Source organism: Microcaecilia unicolor, chromosome 1 (assembly GCF_901765095.1).
Source record: "Microcaecilia unicolor chromosome 1, aMicUni1.1, whole genome shotgun sequence".
NCBI classification, from domain to species: Eukaryota; Metazoa; Chordata; class Amphibia; order Gymnophiona; family Siphonopidae; genus Microcaecilia; species Microcaecilia unicolor.
In genome coordinates, this window is record NC_044031.1 from 392,910,600 (window position 1) to 392,931,216 (window position 20,617).

A 20,617-nucleotide genomic window follows, 5' to 3' on the forward strand; every position below is an offset into this window, starting at 1 on the left:
TACTTCTGTTTCCTGCAAGTATACGGGATCCACAACGTTGTTCTGGTTTTGTTGAAGAGAATGGGTAAAAAGAGCTGAGCGATGGTGGTGGTGGCAAGGGGGGGAGGAAATTCTGGCTATAACAATAAAGTACTGGGTTGCAAATTTATGCACGGAATAGCATTCCTGCACACAGGGCCGGACTTAGGCAGGGGTGACGGGGCGGTCTCACACTGCCCCGCGCTCCTAGGGGCCCCGCATCTCGGGCACGTCTGTCCTCCTGTCTTAGAACACCTCCCTGCTCTGTACCTTAATGTGCATCCACATTTCAGTAGAGAGCATCAGGCAGCAGCCGCGATTTTCATATCCCATCAGCTGCCAAACCCAGAGCCTCCTCTCTGCTGTGCCCCATCCCCTTTGACGTCATTTCCTGCTTCTGCAAGGGCGGGATGCAGCAGTGAGGAGGCTCTGGGCTCGTCAGCTGATGGGATATGAAAATCGTTGCCACTCTCTACTGAAACATGCTGGATGCAAATCAAGGTATAGGGCGAGGTAGTGTTCCAAGAGCTCTAAATCTCCTTTTAAACTCTGATAAAATATGGCTTATGGTGGCAGGGCTGGGCGGGGATGGGGAGCCCCACTGAACTGGTCTGCACAGAGCCCCGCAATTGCTAAGACTAGCCCTGCCAGCACAGGCACATATACATATGTGGCAATGGAACTTTTTATGTGTAGATCATAGCTGCAACTCATGGAGATCATCTGTATGCGTGTGACTCCGGCATGCCGTTCCGTATTAGTGCACATATGCTGCATGCACTTATTTGTGAACTATTTGGTAAACATAGAGCCTTTTAAAAAATGACAGCAGATAAAGGCCATTGTCTGTCAAGTCTGGGAAGTCTTCCCATGTATACTATTTCACTCTTTCATGAATTCAGGTGCAGTCTTCATCTTCACCGTTCCATGCATCCATCACGCCTTCTGTAAAGAAGTATTTCCTTAGATTACTCCAGAATCTGTCCTCTTTCACTTTCATCCTATATCCCCTGATTCCAGAGCTTCCTTTGAGTTGAATACTCACCTCCTATGCATTTATATCACAGAAGTATTTAAGATGCCCTTTTACTAAAGTATGCTAAAATCTGGATTTTAGGGCTGTAACACGGGATCATCCCAAGTGTTAAACCCAGATTTAACACGACACGTTTTAGGGCATTTCTTGGCTCATTTTTTGCTCTATCTTATCTAACTATGTTTTATCTTTGCTTACACCCAGTGCTGTCTATTAAAATGTTTTATTGTGTATTGTGTTGACATTGTAAATAGTATACTATCCTGCTTATTTTTGAAGGAGAAGGGCGCCCATCTTCTGACACAAATCAGGAGATGGGCGTCCTTCTCCTAAGGTCGCCCAAATCGGCATAATCGAAAGCCGATTTTGGGCGTCCTCAACTGCTTTCCGTCACGGGGACGACCAAAGTTCAAGGGGGCGTGTCGGCAGTGTACCTTCTCCTCCACTGCCAACTCCAGACTCCGTTCCTTTTATCTTGCTGCACCGTGTGTCTGGAATAGACTTCCTAAGTCTGTACGTCAAGCTCCAGCTCTGGCCATCTTCAAATCTAGACTAAAAGCCCACCTTTTTGAGGCTGCTTTTAACTCCTAACTCCTATTCACTTGTTCAGTACCCATGTCTGTAATTCCCTTATCCCTTATTTGTCCTGTTTGTCCTGGTTAGATTGTAAGCTCTGTCAAGCAGAGACTGTCTCTTACTGTACATCTAGTAGCGTTGTAGTAGTAGCAGCATCATCTATGCCCCTGCCACTCTCACCCCTATTCCCACGTAGTCCTTTCTGATTTGTACAGAGTCATAGCTTTGCAGTTCTGTTGATTCTTGCATGGATGAGCAGCAAGGGGGTAGTAGTGAGGAGGGCTGATGAGTTTTAATAACATCTCTGTTATGTCTGGGATTCGGGCTTCTGACAAGAACCACACAAATAAGGCGTGTTTTCTATGCAGCCTTCCACAGTTGATTGATTTTGTATCTTATAGTTTTCAATAATTAGAGGCAGGATTGACTTCATGTTTTGGTAAGTCACTGAAGCAAAGCAAAAAAAAAAAAGAATATTTTCAACTATCAATAATGTTATGGACTTTTTCCATTAATAGAGCATGACTATTTTTAGTAGCAGCAAAGTGTTCAGCCTTAATAGGATGTTATCCCGCTTTGTTTCTTCGAGTTCATCCAGAACTTAATAGTTTGTACAAATTAACAATCATACTCTATATACACCAACAGAAATGGGTTGAACTTCAGTTCTACGCTCTCCACGTTTATTTTGTCTGAAGAATGACAGGACTTCAGACAGTCTGCAAGATCATTAAGCAGCCAAACCTCTGAAATTCCTAAAATGTGTGAGCTGTAATGTGGTTAAAAGATAGCCAACAGAAACAGTAAAGCAGTGATTTTTATCATAGATTGTAACCCTGGCTGGTGTCATGGGTCATGTGGTTCAGCATGTGAACAGGAAGGTGAGAGCTGGTGAACTTTTGCCTCAGTTGTGCAGTCCATCAGAGAATAAATGGACCAAATCAACTGTGCAGCTGTATAAGGAGGCGAATGGCTGACTACCTCTCACACAGAGGCCTTTGTGCTCTGGGCATGATCTAGCATTACTACGAAATGCACTAGGCCTCAACTGCTTAGCAATTACTAAGCCATTATCACGCTAAAACACAAGATCATTTATCTTCCAATTCAAGAGTGTCACCTGTTCTTCATTTACTAGTCAATAACCATTAATTATAGTTGGTGGAAATTTAAACAGAGCTTTTCTACCTCTCTGTTAAAACGGTAAACCGTCCAACAATGATAAATAAATGTGCGGCGGCAGCAGCAGCACATCGCTTTGCCTTTCATTCTCAGCCGGGAGGCCGCTACAATATGAGTTCTTAAAGGAAATGCCTTGAAATCTGGGAGAGTGTTTGTCTGTTGATGTAACAAGCAGAGATCTGGCACTTACTGTAGTGAAAGTGCAGACATATGGCTTCTCCTCGTACCTGAATGTTCGGTTTCACCAGCAGAGTGGGAACAAACTTCATAACCATTCTAAAATAATCTATAATGCAAGTGTGTTGCTTGCTTCAGAATGATAACACAGTAGGACGTTTAGAAATAAACAGCAGCACAGCCTGGACAGTGGAATGCCACTTGAATTATACTCATTGTGATAGCATTTTAGGAGTTTGACTCTGATCAGAAATTGAGGAAAGATGTCACTTGTAGCTTTGCTATTTTCCATGGTCAATACAAATCAAAGCTTTTCACTGTCTAAAGTTTTTGACATATAAATCGCAATTTAGTATCAGACTCAGGGTTGACAGGCACCATGGAAGATTTCTTGTATGACTATGCCCGTGTGATTCAGGCCTGGCATGCATTAGGCTTCCTTTTCTAACCTTTAAGCTCATTGTGGCCAATATTCAGTGAAGGGATATCCACTTAGATACACAGATAACTTATCCATATATCTTTATATGTATGTTCAACCATAGTAACAATACAATCTATACCTTTCTAGTTATAACAATTCCAATATAGTTGTAAATTGTAAATATACTTATCCAACACAACTATGCAAATATTAATTTATTTATTCAACAGCTTTTCAAGTCATATACATATCATTGTCACAAAACTAGAAACTCTCAAACGTGTCTCACTTGCTCACTCAACACACATTCTCACCTATCTATTCATCCACTTATCCAGATTTCTCTCGAATAGTTATTCAACTATACACTCATTAATCAATCTCAGGGCTGTACCAAGCCGCTGTGAACAATTTTAAATCACATGCTTGTATACTCCTAAACCCCACCAAACATAGGATAGTTGTAAATATCGTTTCTCCTTATTGGTTCATGTCCATATCAATGACATAATAATCCTGAAATTGGTGTAGGTATACTGACTCACAAAGTCCACTCAAACATGTATATACAAATAAATTTTATCCAAAAACAATTCAATCTCCTACCGACCAATCTGAGCGCACTGCACAGCAGAGCATTCACAAAAACGCCAACGCATGCGCTCAGATTGATATCCCAGTTACTCACTAAGGTCAGTAGGAGATTGAATTGTTTTTGGATAAAATTTATGTGTTCATTGTGAAAGTGGTCAGATAGTTTGGCCACTAGTAGAAGTAGGTATGTGTGTATGACTGAAAGTGGTTTTATAATAATTGTATTTCAACTACACAGATGTCTGATGACGCTTGATAGAAGCAATCAGACACCCCTGATGACGCTCGTGTAGAGTGAAATGCATCACCGTGTAGGGTCGTTAACATCGAGAGAAGCAATATGGGACACTTATGAAATGATAAGAATCATAAAAGTTTGTTGATGGGTTGATCTTTCCAAGAGCTGTGATTGATGAACAGCGAACAAGGACATATATGAATCCAAGCTTGGACTTGGTATATACATGTTTGAGTGGACTTTGTGAGTCAGCATACCTACACCAATTTCAGGATTGTCATGTCATTGATATGGACATGAACCAATAAGGAGAAACGATATTTACAACTATCCTATGTTTGGTGGGGTTTAGGAGTATACAAGCATGTGATTTAAAATTGTTCATAGCGGCTTGGTACAGCCCTGAGATTGATTAATGAGTGTATAGTTGAATAACTATTCAAGAGAAATCTGGATAAGTGGCTGAATAGACAGGTGAGAATGTGTGTTGAGTGTGCAAGTGAGACACGTTTGAGAGTTCTAGTCTTGTGACAATGATACGTATATGACTTGAAAAGCAACCATAGTAACATACAGAACATCTTATACAAATAAATTTTAGCCTTACGCAGGGTATTTTCTTTAAAAAAAATCAGAATATGAATTTGTCTTCTCAAAGCTTTGTTATATTATTGATTTTCCTATCTTCATGGTTTATCAGACACAAATTCAAGGATGTGTCTGAAATGATTAGAAACAGCCCTTTGATTCAGTCTCCCCCTTACCACCACCACCCAAACACACAAATTCCAAATGAATCTATAAGAGTATTAAAGGTGTGAATTATCACATCTCTGCCCTGTGCAAAGAATTTCATCAGTCAGTCAGATACTACAGGGTCACTGACTGAAATTCTTTACTCTGGGGAGGAAAAATAAAACAGCTGCCATTGTTGTCCCACCCAGCGTGCTGCATCCCCAAAGGGTCATTAATGTCAAGGGTGTATGAAGAAGTAGCCCCAGATCCTGCCTTCCATTCAGTTTTAAGACATTTGGCACATGGGACCAGAGTTGGGTAAAACAATCAGAAATATACATCTATAAATCACAGTGTTATATGGAGCTGGGAAGAAAAATTACTTCCAAGGTGGTTGTATTTTGAAGGCCTGTATTTCATCTCAATGCCTGACACCAGTTTACTTAAAAAAAAAAAAAGTCTTAACTGTTCAATTGCTCTTTAGTAAGAAAAACTGATCTATCCTACAGCATTTATTAATCTGCTTTGCAGATTATCCACTGGCATCCAGGGACCCGCTAAATGTGTTTTCTTTCAAGAAAATGTGAAGAGGTCAATGTAAATAGTGCTATGGACTACAGCTAAAGAAGTTGGCATTTGGCTCAGTTTATATGACATCTTATAAAACATTTTCCATGTGGAAACCATATTTTATCCATGGAAATTGGCTCTTACAAATATGCACCTATATGTATGGGTGCTCACCAGATGGTGTCTACTTATATGCTCATGTGTAGAATTTAATGTATATGCATGTACTCACATATAGTACACACACACACATTTGCACTTTCTTTGGAGCAGGTGTAAATGTGTGCAAGAGAACATTTGTGCTGTTCTGGACATCTTTGCATGAGCTTATTTTGTGAAGACACATAGGCATGTATGTTTATGAGATGCTTCTTTAGATATTTGAGCTGTTGTATCTAGAGAGTTGCACAGGGACAGAATTTTTACATATCCCGTCCCGTCCCCACTGGAATCTAACCCGTACCCACCCATATCTGCTAAGATTCATTTCATCTCTACCCACCCCTACCCATATCCCCAAAAGTCAACAGTATTACTTACTCACTCACATCCCTCCATTTTCTCTTGACCCCAACAGCTTCCTGCAGTTTTTTGGATGGTATTCACTATTCAACCAATGAGTGTTCTAAGTCTCATTCTGGTGTTCCGGCTGCATCTCTGGGCATTCCAAGCCTCATTCTGGCACTCCATTTGCCCCCTTACAGTGCATTCCAAGCCTAATTTTGGTGCTCTAATTGCCTCGTTCAGTGCATTCCGTGCCTCATTCTGGTATCACCAAAGATTTTGACTACACTCCTATGGGAATCCTTCAGCAACTTCTTCCATCCCCACAGGATTCCCACAGTCATTCTCATGCAGCTCTCTAGTTGTATCCCAGCTGCAGACCAGCTCCAAATATGGTATCATGGTGGAAGTTTTGAAGATTATTTTTCACTGGGTTTTTTTACGTATTTTGAATCATGTATATATATATTTATTTTTTTTATTTCATAAAATTTACCTAGTTATTGGTTTAAGGACTGATAATGAATTAGGGGTTCTAACACTATTTTCAGAGCTATTTAATTTTAAAGTGTTTCCCTCTTGATGGTGTTTTATATATGTATATGTACTTTACTATTATTACATTTATATCTATATGTGTATATATATACGTATAGATATAAATTTAACAATAGTAAAGTGCATATTTTTTTTGGTGAAACAATTTTTCTGGAGTAGATTTTGTGAGGTTTGTTTAACGCAAGCAGTGTTTGATTTTTTTCCTTCTATAAAATGAACATAATAGGTGCCTTTTCACATAAGTATCCACTTATAAAATTAACCCCAAAATGTCAGATTTTTTGTTTGTTTTTATAATTACAAACATAGGGGTCCTTTTACTAAGGTGTGCCAAAAAGTGGCCTGCGCTAGTGTAGACGCGTATATTGGATGTGCGCAGGTCCATTTTTCAGCAAACCTACAAAAAAGGCCTTTTTTACCGAAAATGGATGTGCGGCAAAATGAAAATTGGCGCGCATCCATTTTGGGCCTGAAACCTTACCACCACGCATTGACTTAGCAGTAAGGTCTCATGTGTTAACTGGGCAGTAATCGTCAGCGCACGTACAATGCCGATTACCACCCAGTTAGCGCCGTGCGCCAGAAAATGAAATATATTTTCCAGCGCTGTAGTGGATGTGTGTAAAAAATGTAATTACCACCTATGCCACATGGTAGCCGGGCGGTAATTCCGAATTGGCACGTGTTGAGCATGCATAGGCACCTATGCGGCTTAGTAAAAGGGCCCCATAGTGTTCCACTGGAGTCGCTACTGTAGGATGTAGCACATTTTGTTTGAAGTTAATGGGTCTTTTACTAAAGCTTACCTGCAGCAGAGCCTATCCTATATAATAAAACGCACCTCCAACGTTCTGAAGCCGAGAAAGTGAAGCCTTCAAGCCTTGAAGCATTCATGTGCTCTGTAAGGCTCCGTCTCCTCAATTGACGACACGTAGTTCCGGAACATTGCAGGAATGCTTGAAGGCTTCACTTTCTCGGCTTCAGAACGTTGGAGGTGCGTTTTATTAAATAGGATTAGGCTAGAATCTAGAAGGAATATAATGGGCCCTGCTGCAGATAACTTGAGCTAAGCTTTAGTAAAAGACCCCCTTAACTCTTTGCACATCCTGTAGCCTTTAATAGACTTTAGCAGTGCAGCCTGAGGTGTTTGGCAGTGCGGTGATGTACTGGAGGGAACTTTCCAAGAGAATGGAAGAGAGAGCTCTTATGCATCCCTTTCTTCAATTGTTTTATTTTAATACAGAAGATCACAGGAAATGCAGCAAACCTAGTGCAAGCCATTAGATCAGAAATTACAAGCACATCACTCTTCAGGTGTGTTCCACATTCCCCAAAATGTGGTGAGAAATGTTAGCATAACTGTTGTCCTACGATGTAAAATAGATCTTCCCAGTTTCTGCCTCAGGATGGTCCTCCTCAAGAAACCATACTTTTGTAGTCTGCTTCAATCTAACATGTACTGTCTAGTCAGGGGGTTACTTTTTCCCAATCCACGTTACAGTAAACAGTCTTGAACTTTGAGCATGAGAGTTCCCCTTCAGCGACTGAGAATTATACAGCCCCGTAGCTGTGCTTACCACATGAACTGACGTGCTATTGTCTCATATTGAACTGCTTTAAGATTATCCCCCTCTCTGTTTTCATAATCCATTTCCAGATTTACTTTCTTATAATTGCAGATGATTCCTGGATGTATTTTCCATCTGAATAGACATGGCAAGTACAACCAGCTGGATCTTCTAGTCTGCCTAGTTATTCAGGCCTATACTGCTAGGGATACATCTCAACTGCACATCATAGAAATTTCAGTGTAACTACTTATTATTATTATTTGTTACATTTGTATCCCACATTTTCCCACCTTTTGCAGGCTCAATCTGGCTTACATATAACCGTTAACAGCGTTAGCCGGTTACGGTTTGAACAAATACATAGTGTGAATGAATACAAAGTGACATTGAGGCTCATTTTCAAAGCACTTAGCCTCCCAAAGTTCCATAGAAACCTATGGAACTTAGCCTCCCAAAGTGCTTTGAAAATATGCCTCATTGTGTTATAATGAGGTATATGTATGGTAGGAAACATTTGGGGGGAACTTAGAGAGGGAAAGGGGGAAGAAGAGTCAGGTAATGTCCGTTACGGTCTTTGGTTATATTGTGTCGCAAGTGACCGGTATTTTTATGTTGGGTCATTGGGGTATGCTCTTCTGAACAAGTCTGTCTTTAGTGCTTTCCGAAAATTTAGGTGGTTGAGCGTGGTTTTTACTGCTTTTGGCAATGAGTTCCATAGTTGTGCACTTAAGTAGGAAAAGCTGGTTTTGTATTTCAGTCCTTTGCTGCTTGGGTAGTGGAGATTTAGATATGATCGTGCAGATTTTGTGGTGTTTCTGGTTGGCAGGTCAATGAGGTTTGTCATGTAACCCAGTGCCTCGCCGTAAATAATTTTGTGAGCAGTCGTGCAGATTTTGAAGGTGATGCGTTCTTTGATTGGTAGCCAGTGCAGTTTTTCTCTGAGTGGTTTGGCGCTGTCAAAACGTGTTTTTCCAAATATAAGCCTGGCTGCTGTATTTTGGGTAGTCTGAAGTTTCTTTATGATTTGATCCTTGCATCCCGCATAGATTCCATTACAGTAATGTGTGTGGCTTAATACCATGGATTGAACCAGGTTATGAAATATTTCCCTCAGGAAGAATGGTTTTACGCATTTGAGTTTCCACATTGAGAAAAACATTTTCTTTATGGTGGCTTTCGCTTGGGTGTTTAGTGATAGGTTACAGTCGATTGTTACTCCGAGAATTTTCAGGCTGTCAGAGACAGGGAGGGTGTATCCTGGGGTGTTAATGCTTGTGGGTTTGTATGTATTGTATTGGGATGAGATGATGAGACAGTGTGTTTTTTCTGTATTGAGTTTTAGTTGGAATGCATTTGCCCATGAGGTCATGATGTTTAAGCTTAGTTTGATTTCGTTGGTGATTTCCGCCAGATCATGTTTGTATGGGATGTATAATGTAACGTCATCAGCGTAGATAAATGGGTTGAGGCCTTGGGTATCTGAGTTAGTCTCTATTTTTTTCCTTAATGCTTCTTTGTCATCGTTAGTAGATGAGCAAGTTACCAAACTGAAAAGATCATTTATGTATTTTATATTAACTTAATCGCCTCTCTTTTGTTATTCTTAGTATTGTTGTGATTTGTTTTTGATAGCTGAACAATGGAAAAACATGTGGAGACATATTTTCAAAGCACTTAGACTTACAAAGTTACATAATATAATATCATAGAGACTTGAGTGAAGGACTTTAGAGAAGCAGGAGAATAATGTTCTATTCCTTGCAAAACAAATTGTGGGTAGATTAGATAAATTTTATTTTAAATCTTCTTGTTTTCTCTTACCAAGGAACTATTTACTTGTTTTGACTACTGAGAACACATATTACCTGAACATTAATTGAAGCATTCCTGTAATATATAGTTAGACAATTTAATATGTGTATCTCTTTTCATCTTCCATTCCTGCTTCATTGACAGAATGATCTCAGATTTCCTAACTGAATGCTGTGTGACCATTTTTCTCCTAAAACATGTGGCAACTGAACATGCCATGGAAATAGGACAAGTTACAGGTGCACTAATATTGGGTTTGTTTGTCTTACTGCAGGCTATGTGGCTGATGTTGCAAACAGATGAGCCAGAGGACTTTGTCATATCTACTGGGGAGGTCCACAGTGTGCGCGAATTTGTGGAGAAAGCATTTATGCATATTGGGAAAACCATTGTGTAAGTATGAGGATATGGCTTAATTGAACAATTCCAGCTGGGCATTCTTAAGATTTTATGCATGATTTCATTGCAGAGAGAAAACATAAAGTTTAAGCCTTGAGGCTGATAAGGTTGATAGAGTTTGCTCTTCCTTTTCCTCTCCTCTTCCATACAAGGAGGATGTGGTCATGTTGATTTCAGTCACCAGAGGATACGTGAGAGTTATGTAGCACTCACCTTTTCCCTAAAGGCTTGTAGTTGAGTCCCCATGTCCTCCTGTCCTTACATTTCTTTTTCCATGTTGCACAGAGCTACTACTACTACTACTATTTAGCATTTCTATAGCGCTACAAGGCGTACGCAGCGCTGACTAACTCTCTAAAATCACGAGATTGTATAGTAGTTGTGAATTCTTATTACCTAGTGCGAGGCTTGCTGGAGTCATAATTACAGAGATACCAAGGATTAACCATCCAGAAGAGTTAGATTGAAGGCCGAAGAGTGAGATTTTTCCCAGATTATTTGTCCAGTTTATAAATCTAGAAAGACTAAAACGGAGCACTGCTTTGCAAAAGAAAAAGTAGCATAAAATATTAGCTTTTCTTTGGAGATTCTAAAAGGATACAGACAGAGTGGAGGCAACATAAGTAACTTCTCTGGGCTGAAAGCCTCTGAAAGCCATTCTCTGCTCAGTAGCTAAAAGTGTGCACATAGGTTTCAGAGCACATGAACTTGTAGGTAAAAGGAAAATGGATGGCATGGGGAGGCAAAGTACATAAGATGTGTTCACATCTCTTCCTAATGTCTGCTCCTTAGCTTCCTTTTCATGAAAGCAGTAATCAGGTACTGAGGTTCTAATGAGTGAGAGTCAGGGCTCATAGAGTGTGAGACTGAGAAAGCCTTCAACAAGTGTGACACACTCCTAATGAGTGAGATTTATGGGTTCATTTTCGAAAGAGAAGGGCGCCCATCTTTCGACACAAATCGGGAGATGGGCATTCTTCTCACAGGGTCACCCAAATTGACATAATCGAAAGCTGATTTGGGGCACCCTCAACTGCTTTCTGTCGCGGGGACGACCAAAGTTCCTGGGGGTGTGTCAGAAGCTTAGCAAAGGCGGGACTGGGGCTTGCTTAACACATGGGCGCCCTCAGCCAATAATGGAAAAAAGAAGGGCGTCCCTGACGAACACTTGGCTGACTTTATTTGGTCCTTTTTTTTTCTTACGACCAAGCCACAAAAATGTGCCCTAAATGACCAGATGACCACCGGAGGGAATCGGGGATGACCTCCCCCTACTCTCCCAGTGGTCACTAACCCCCTCCCACCCTAAAAAAAGGTTTTTTAAAATATTTTTTCCAGCCTCTATGCCAGCCTCAAATATCATTCCCAGCTCCATGACAGCGGTATGCAGGTCCCTGGAGCAGTTTTAGTGGGTACTGCAGTGCACTTCAGGCAGACAGACCCAGGCCCATCCCCCCTACCTGTTAAAGTTGTGGTGGTAAATGTGAGCCCTCCAAAACCCACCAGAAACCCACTGTACCCCACATCTAGGTGCCCCCTTCATCCCTAAGGGCTATGGTAATAGTGTACAGTTGTGGGGAGTGGGTTTTGGGGGGGCTCAGCACACAAGGTAAGGGAGCTATGCACCTGGGAGCTTTTTCTGGTCCACTACAGTGCCCCCTAGGTTGCCCTGTTGGTGTCCTGGCATGTCAGGGGGACCAGTGCACTATGACTGCTGGCTCCTCACACGACCAAAGGGCTTGCATTTGGTCGTTTCTGAGATGGGCGTCCTCGGGTTCCATTATCGCTGAAAATCGGGGACGACCATCTCTAGGGATGACCATCTCTAAAGATCGACCTAAATGTGGAGATTTGGGCGTCCCCGACCATATTATCGAAATGAAAGATGGCCGCCCATCTTGTTTCGATAATACGGGTTTCCCTGCCCCTTCGTGGGGACGTCCTGCAAGGACACCCTCAAGAAAACCTGGGTGCTCCGTTCGATTATGCCCCTCCACATGTCTCTGTAACTGTAGTAGTCTGATGGTTACAAAATGCTTTTGAGGCATATTTTGTGTACTTAGATTCTACATATAATATGATTCTGCAGGTTGTGGGGTCCTTTTACTAAGGTGCACTGAAAAATGGCCTGCGGTACTGTAGACTTGTGTTTTGGGCGCAAACAGAATTATTTTTTAGCACACCTACAAAAAGTGCCTTTTAAAAATTTTTGCCGAGAATGGACGTGCGGCAAAATGAAAATTGCCACGCATCCATTTTGGGTCTGAGACCTTACTGCAAGCCATTGACCTAGCAGTAATGTCTCATGCGGTAACCAGGCAGTAATGGTCTACAATCGTCAAATTCCACTTGACGCGCGTAGGTGCCATGCGTCAGAAAATAAAAAATATTTTTCAAATGCACATAACGATCATGCACCAAAATTGAAATTACCGCATCACGTGGTAACTCCAATTTTGTGTGCATTGGGCATGCGTAGGCGCCTTCACAGCTTAGTAAAAGGGCCCCTGTATTAATAATATTGAGCTAGATTCTATATATTTGTTAATAAGTATCATAATGAAAATTTTTGACGATTAGTTCATGAGGACGAATAGGAATAGAAAATGTGCTGACCCAAATAGAGTAAGAACTATAAATAATAAATTTTCTTAACGAAAATGGCTTAAGAGGGTCAAACATTGTACACATATGTAAATAAACTTAATAACTGAATAAGAACTAAAATTTTTGGAAGAGGACTGAATAAAAACTAGAATTGTTCTGTCGGTTTTACACAAATTGAAATTATTTGTCATGAGTTTGTGACCGGAATATGAACTGAATAAGAGCTAAAATTTTCAGAAGATAACTGAATAAAAACTAGAATTAAGATTGCTGTCAGAACTAGAATAAAAATGATATGTTTTGTAAAGAACTAAAATTTAATGCTGAACTAAAATATCACTAATGGTAACCCAAGGCTTCAGAAAAGCATGGTATCAGTGACAGCAAAATAATAGCTGAAAGCCACCCAAACTCAGTGAACCATCAGCTCTTTTAATAACTTTGTCTCCACATCTATCATACGCACAACTAAACAAGTTGCACCAAATAGTGCTTTTCAACATGGCTTTGTTTATTTTTGTGTTTAGGTTGTGCACTTTTTTAAATGTTTTGCTTCATTTAGGGATAATTTTGCTAAAAGGCACTATATGTTACCATGTGCTAACATTCATGAGCTTGTGCTTTTTTAATAATAGATCCCACTTTTATGTAATGTATCTATTTATTAAGAATATTTGGTGATGGTGCATGTTAATAACGGTAATCGCTTTAATAAATCTAGCCCTTAATGTCTTCAGCTCTGACAGGATCTGAGTACTTAACTTTCAGCTTCATTCCCATGAACAGCAAGTGTTAAACATGCTGGACCTGGGGGCGGGGCAGAAGATTGGGAAGAGGTCCCAAAGCCTACCTGTAGGCTGCGTCTCCTTCAGCTTTAAGCAGGCTTAGGGGCCCCCTGTAGTTTGGGGACCCAGGGCAATTGCCTTGTGTGAACCCTTCCCATGCCAGCCCTGTTCCCAGGGCTTATCCTTTGGTACAGGGGACAGAAGAGGATAGAGAGGATGAAGCAGAGGGAGAATGAAAGAGCTACTCTGCTTACAAATTCATCCCTTTCCCTCATGTTGTCCACCCCCCTCCCTTCCTTCCTAGGCAATTGCAGGAAATTGGAGGAGGGGGGAGTAAGGGTGAAGTTAGAGCAGACAGCAAAAGCTACTCTGCTCCCTAATCCAGCCTCTCCCCTCTCTTCCTGTGGAGCAGTGAATAGGAGGAGAATGGGTGAGGCTAGAGTAGACAGCAGAGCAAAGATTTTTATCTGTATATTATGCTTCTCAACTATAGTCCCATGTTCTGTTTTTGGTGAGGTCTTGTCCATATTCTGCGTGTGAATAAGGTGCAGTATCCTGTTAATTTGTCATTTCTGTATAAGGATCTGTAGCAGTTTGGCTTGTTCTGAGTTCCCAGCAGTTGTGCTATGGATATGAGTATGTTTTTTGCAGGGTCTTATGTTACTTCATAGCAGTGGCGTACCAAGATGGGGCGGTGGGGGAGGTCCGCCCTGGGTGCATGCTGCTGGGGGGGTGCCGCAGCACGCGCCTGTCTGCTCCCAGTTTGCTACGCTCGCTAAATTCTCTCGTTCGCTGCAGCAGCTCCCTCCTTCTGCCCCGGAACAGGTTACTTCCTGTTCCGGGGCAGAGGGAGGGAGCTGCAGCGAACGAGAGAATTTAGCAAGCGTAGTGAAGTGGGAGCAGACAGGCATGCGCTGCGGCACCCCCCCCCCCAACAACGGCGTGCACCCGGGGGTCATTTTGTGGGGGGGAGCTGCACCCGGGGGGGGGGGGGGCGCATCGGCGATCTGCCCCGGGTACCGTTGAGGCTAGGAACGCCACTGCTTCATAGTGCCTACTAATGAGCTAAAATTGTCCCTGTCTTCAATGAAACATAGGAAATGATGGCAGAGAAAGCCCATACTGTCTATCTAGTCTGCATCCACAACAACTCTTAAGCCCTACAGTCCTTCTCCCTCAAACGTCTTCTGTTCTTGTCCTATGTTTTCTTTAATTTATATTTAATTTATAATTTATATACAGTCCTCGTCTCCACCACATTGGCTGGGAGGCTGCTCCACACATCTACCACTCTTTTAGTAAAGAAATATTTCCTCAGATAACTCGTGAGCCAACCCCATTTTCACCTTCACCCTATGACTCCTTATTTCAGAGGTTCCTTTTAATTGGAAGAGGCCTGCTTCCTGTGCATTTATACTTTTGGAGATATTTAAATGTCTCTATCATATCTCCCCTTTCCTGCCTTTCTTCCTTATTGAGATCTTTAAATCTGTCCCCTTATGCTTTATGATGAAGACCACTGACCATTTTAGTAGCTGTACTCCAGGCTGACTCTGACCAGATTGCCCTTTTTGAAGGTGCAGTGTCTAGAAATATACACGGTATTCAATATGAGATCTCACCAGGCACATATATAGAGGTACCATCACCTCCTTTTGCCTGCTGACCATTCCTCTCCCCTATACATACAGGTGTCTTCTGCTTTTGCCATCACCTTTTCGTAGGTAGACTTGTTGCTCTGTATGTTTTGGAAGTTAGTGTTGGTTTTGGTATTGCAAGTTCACTTTATTGGCTTTGAAAGTGTTTTTTGAAGAATGTTTCATTTCTCCACAAATTGACTGGTAATGGAAGTTATTTCTAGTACTGTTACTGAGATGACAATAGATCTATCTATCTATCTATCTATCTATCTATCTATCTATCTATCTATCTATCTATTTGTATAGTAGTAAGGGGAAATAACTTAATTCAGTCCAGTGAGCCATTTCATAGATTACGTTTCAAAGCCAGTATGATACAGATTTTTAAAAATGTACATATGTATATATTTCTTCATGTTTTTATATTCTACCCCCAAAATTCATAGTTGGTATATTCATCAGGCACTGTGCATGATTTCTGAAACTTGTCTGTATTATATATTTATATGTTTCTGAAGGGGTGGTGATGTGGTTGTCATGACTGTTGAGTTTAATTATCATATTTTCATTTGGTGGGGCAGTAGGCCTGAAAGTTAAATGGAGCAGGAATAGGGGAAGGGTGGGGCGAGGTGGAAGGTTTGCCTAGGGTGTCTAATACCCCTCTACTGACCATTGCTATTTGTGTGTGCATATGTGTGTATAGCAGATCTGAATTGAACCTCAGGTGTTCATGGATACCTTTGTGTTCACGTGTCCTTTAGATTGTAAGCTCTTTGAGCAGGGACTGTCCTTCTATGTTAAATTGTACAGCGCTGCGTAAACCTAGTAGCGCTTTAGAAATGTTAAGTAGTAGTAGTAGTATTCTGTAGTAGCCAATAGTTTGATTAAACTAATCAAAGCCATATATGTTAAGAGTTGTATTGCCCACTATATATGGCTGACCCATATATCATGTATCTGTCCTAAGTGGGAGGGCTAGGGCATCCTCAGCAAACTGTACTTTTTTTTTTAAACCTGGTCACAGTTTAGGAACATATGGATTTATTTTTGCGTACATCATTATTTAGGCAATGACAAGAGTATGTGATGTCTCTCTTAGCCAATGTATTACAAGTTAAACTAAATAAATATATATTCAGAGAGATAATGATATTACTTTTTCCAGGTCACTGTTAAAGACAAATTGCATCTGTTTTGAGCAGCCAAAATAGCGATGTAACTAATGATACCTATTTCATGATCTAATTTTCCATCTTCTGTTGTGACCACCAGCATTCTTGCAATGGAAAGTAAAATATTTTTATCCTGTCCCTCAGCCTCTTGCAGTGTACACGACTCAGACTAAACATTTTGGCAGCTCTTCCCTGTTTTCCAGGTGCAGAGGTACCGGGGAGGTTGGGGGCAGCTGAATAAAGATCACAGTGAAGGGGTGGTCGGCTGTGAAATCAAGCTCACATGTGGGACTCCCATCCCAGCAGATGAAGGAACAGTCAGGTAGCAGCAGGAACAAGGTACCCAGCTAACATCCACTCTCATATTGATTACTGGCACATTGCAAATGCATTGAAAACTCACAGCGGGCACTTCATTTTCTGCTGCCATTCTTATGTATCACAGGGAAGAAGTGCTACTGCAGATTTTGAATGTTCTCGCAATGTGCTGGTGTTCAATGTGTGGGTGGGTAGTAGCCACCTAATGTACTTCTGCAAGTTGTATGCTGAGGAAGGGATAGCGAAGCAGTGGAAAGATCGGAGGAAGGGAGGAAGCACAGGAGCCAGAATCTCGGTAAGGGGGGGGGGGGGGGGGTCATAGGAATAAGAAGTTAGGGAAGGGGAAAAGGCAGGGGGTCAAGTTTCTTAGGGATATGATAGGGTTGTCATCTTCTGACAAGTATAAAAATATTACTGACAGTCTGTCCCACACCCCTGGGAATCATGCCCTCTGCCCCCTCCCCTGACATTTCAGATCATCACAAGGGGACCCTCAACCACTCTGCAAGTTCTCTGAGAGTCCTCTTGATGATGTGAAATGTTGAGTGTGCCCAGTCTTATTAAATGCTTGGAGAAGAGTAGGAACTTGGTGATGAGGGAAAGCAAGGACTCCAGAATTAGGTGACAAAGAGGAGGAAAAGCTTGCACTCAGCTGGATCATGTGACTCCTTTATTGGAAACAATACATTGGCTACCTGTGAAATGTCAAGTTATTTTTAAGATGCTTTGAGTGTTTTAAGTTTTTGAATGGGTTGTGTCCAGAAAGTGGGTCTCAGCTGGTAAATGTGCTGAATTCAAAGATGGTTTCCAGAAGATGTATTTATTTACTGTTAGGTTTCCCTTCAATGAAGAACATTCGGTTTAAGGCTTCATATGCTCAATCATTTTTTCTTTTTAGCTGTTCACTATCGGAATAATCTTCCACGTGAAATATATTTAATGGGGAATTATTTTATGTTTCACAAAGCTTTGAAAACGTATTGTTCTCTAGGCCTGTGGGATTTTAAATATTTATGTTTGTAATTGAATTATGTTTTCTTTTTTATCTTTATGTAATTCCTGGTGTTTTGTTATCAGTTTCTTACTGCTAAATAAATTGTAACTTGCCTTGAATCCATATGTAGAGAGTTGGCGAGAGATAAATCTTTGATAACATAACACTCAGAGGGTTAGGGACTGAGTGGGGAAGTGGAGACTTAGGGCTTGGATGAGAGAGTGAGTGGAGAATCGAGGAATGAAGAGTAGGTATTTAGGGAACTGGTAAGAGAGCAGCACTTAGACCCCGATGATCAGAAGCAAACACGGGCGCTAGAGGCTATTAATGCCGTACTAGTGCCTGCATTTGCTCCCATCCCATGATAAGAGCCGGCAAGCGCATGAAACAACTAGCTCACTGGCTCTGACAGCAAATAGGGCATTAGCTATTACTCCTCAATGCTCAGTGGACATTACGCCTTGCAACTGTTCCAGCAACTGGCACTACAGCTTCAGCACTTGTCTGGGTTAGTACAAGACCTGTCCTCCTGTATGGATCAGTTCTAGCAACTGGCAGGGGTTGTTCAGGCTCTGATTGTTTGCCTGGATCACCAGATGTTTGCAGCATCCCAGGTCCCAAGTCCCGGCCTCTTCATCTCCAGATCCTGCTCCAGTGCCCACGTCCACTACTACTGGTATTTGTCTCATGTCTCCCCCAAGGTACAACGAGAACTCCAAAGACTGCAGAGGATTCATTAACCAGTGCTAGATCATTTTTGAACTGCAAGCTAGAGACTTCTCCTCTGATAGGGCCTGGTTGGCCTACATTATCTCCTTGTTGTCTGGCCAAGCCCTGACTTGGGCGTCTCCACTCCGGGAATGGAACGGCCCTTTGCTTGATGACCTCCATAGTTTTTTGGGACAGTTCAGGAGGGTCTTTTAAGAGCCTAGGAAAGTCACAATGGTGGCTTCTGAGCTTCTTAGACTGAAACAGGGGACACGGACCCTGGGCAATTATGCTATACAGTTCCACACCTTAGCTTCTGAACTGAGTTGGAATAACAATAGTCTTGTCTCAGCCTTCTGGCAGGGGTTAGCACCCTAAATCAAGGAGGGGCTGGCAGGGCGAGACCTCCCTACTGCCCACCCCCTAATCTTGAAGAACCCAATTAGGTGGACTGCTCTCCTATCTCTGTCCAGGAGAAGCAGAGGCACTGGACATTGAATCTTTGCCTCTATTGTACCGAATAGGACAGGAGAGATTAGTAAGCTCGACTCAGGAGAGAGACCTTGGGGTGTTGGTGTATGAGGATCTGAAGATGAAGAAACAATGTGACAAGGCAACAGCCGTGGCCAGATGGATGCTAGACTGCATAGAGAGGGGTATAACCAGCAGAAGAAAGGAGGTGTTGATGCCTCTCTACACATCGTTGGTGAGGCCCCACTTGGAGTATTGTGTTCAGTTTTGGAGGCCGTGTCTTGCTAAAGATGTAAAAAGACTGGAAGCGGTGCAAAGAAAAGCTACAAAAATGGTATGGGATTTGCGTTGCAAACCATACGAGAGACTTGCCGATCTGAACATGTATATCTTGGAGGAAAAGAGAAACGGGTGACATGATACAGACGTTCAAACATTTGAAAGGTATTAATCCGCAAACAAACCTTTTCCGGAGATGGGAAGGTGGTAGAACTAGAGGACATGAATTGAGGTTGAAGGGGGCAGACTCAGGAGTAATGTCAGGAAGTATTTTTTCACGGAAAGGGTGGTGGATATATGGAATGCCCTACCGCGGGAGGTGGTGGAGATGAAAACGGTAATGGAATTCAAACATGCATGGGATAAACACAAAGGAATCTTGTTTAGAAGGAATAGATCTACGGAATCTTAGCAGAGATTGGGTGGCATCACCGGTAATTGGGAAGCAAAAACAGTGCTGGGCAGACTTCTACAGTATGTGCCCTGATCGTGTCTGAATAGATATGGATGGGCTGGAATGTAAATTTTAAGGGGCTTTGACGTTAGCTTCAGAACTTTTTTAGTACAAGAACAGTGCTGGGCAGACTTCTGTGGTGTGTGCCCTGAGAATGGCAAGGACAAATCAAACTCAGGCATACAAATAAAGTTTTGCAAACCATGTAAAATGAGTTTATCTTGTTGGGCAGACTGGATGGATCGTACAGGTCTTTATCTGTCATCATTTACTATGTTACTATGTTATTCTGGTGAGAAAGTAAATTATACACTTAAATGCCCCAACAAGTCAGGGTCTTCAAGCCAAGTTCTGGCCAGGGGTACAGCACTGGATCCTCCCCTCGGAACTCCTAGTATTCAATATCTAACTCCAACAGTTCTCAGGTTGGAGCAAAGGAAGAGATACATCAAGGTTTTCCTGGACTCTGGAGCAAGTAGGAACTTTATAGATGAAGCTATAGTCTGACATTTCAAAATTCCCACTCAGGATTTGTCCAAGATCGTTCTGGTCACCTCAGTCTATGGGAACATTCAAGGACATTTGAAAACCCAGACACTTCCTGTACATCTGAGTATAGGTACCACAGGGAGGACATCGCTATATATGTGCTTCAGACACCTGTGAAGCCCATCATCTTGGGATCACCTTGGCTGCAGAAACACAACCCGATACTAGAGATTTCCACCTGGAGTAAGACCTGTCATCATTGTTGTCTGGATTCTGAGATACCTGCTGTCTCTCTAGCCACCACCA

The 20,617-nt window shown here is 41.9% G+C and overlaps 1 protein-coding gene across 1 annotated transcript in view; it reads left to right on the forward strand.

Annotated features, from left to right (window-relative positions):
- Nucleotides 1–20,617, forward strand: part of GMDS (GDP-mannose 4,6-dehydratase) — a 1,325,660-nt gene that overhangs the window by 1,038,403 nt on the left and 266,640 nt on the right. Inside the window, exon 8 of the mRNA XM_030210948.1 lies at nucleotides 10,270–10,388. Within this exon, the coding sequence (XP_030066808.1) occupies nucleotides 10,270–10,388 (119 nt within the window). The remainder of the gene's footprint in view (nucleotides 1–10,269; nucleotides 10,389–20,617) is intronic.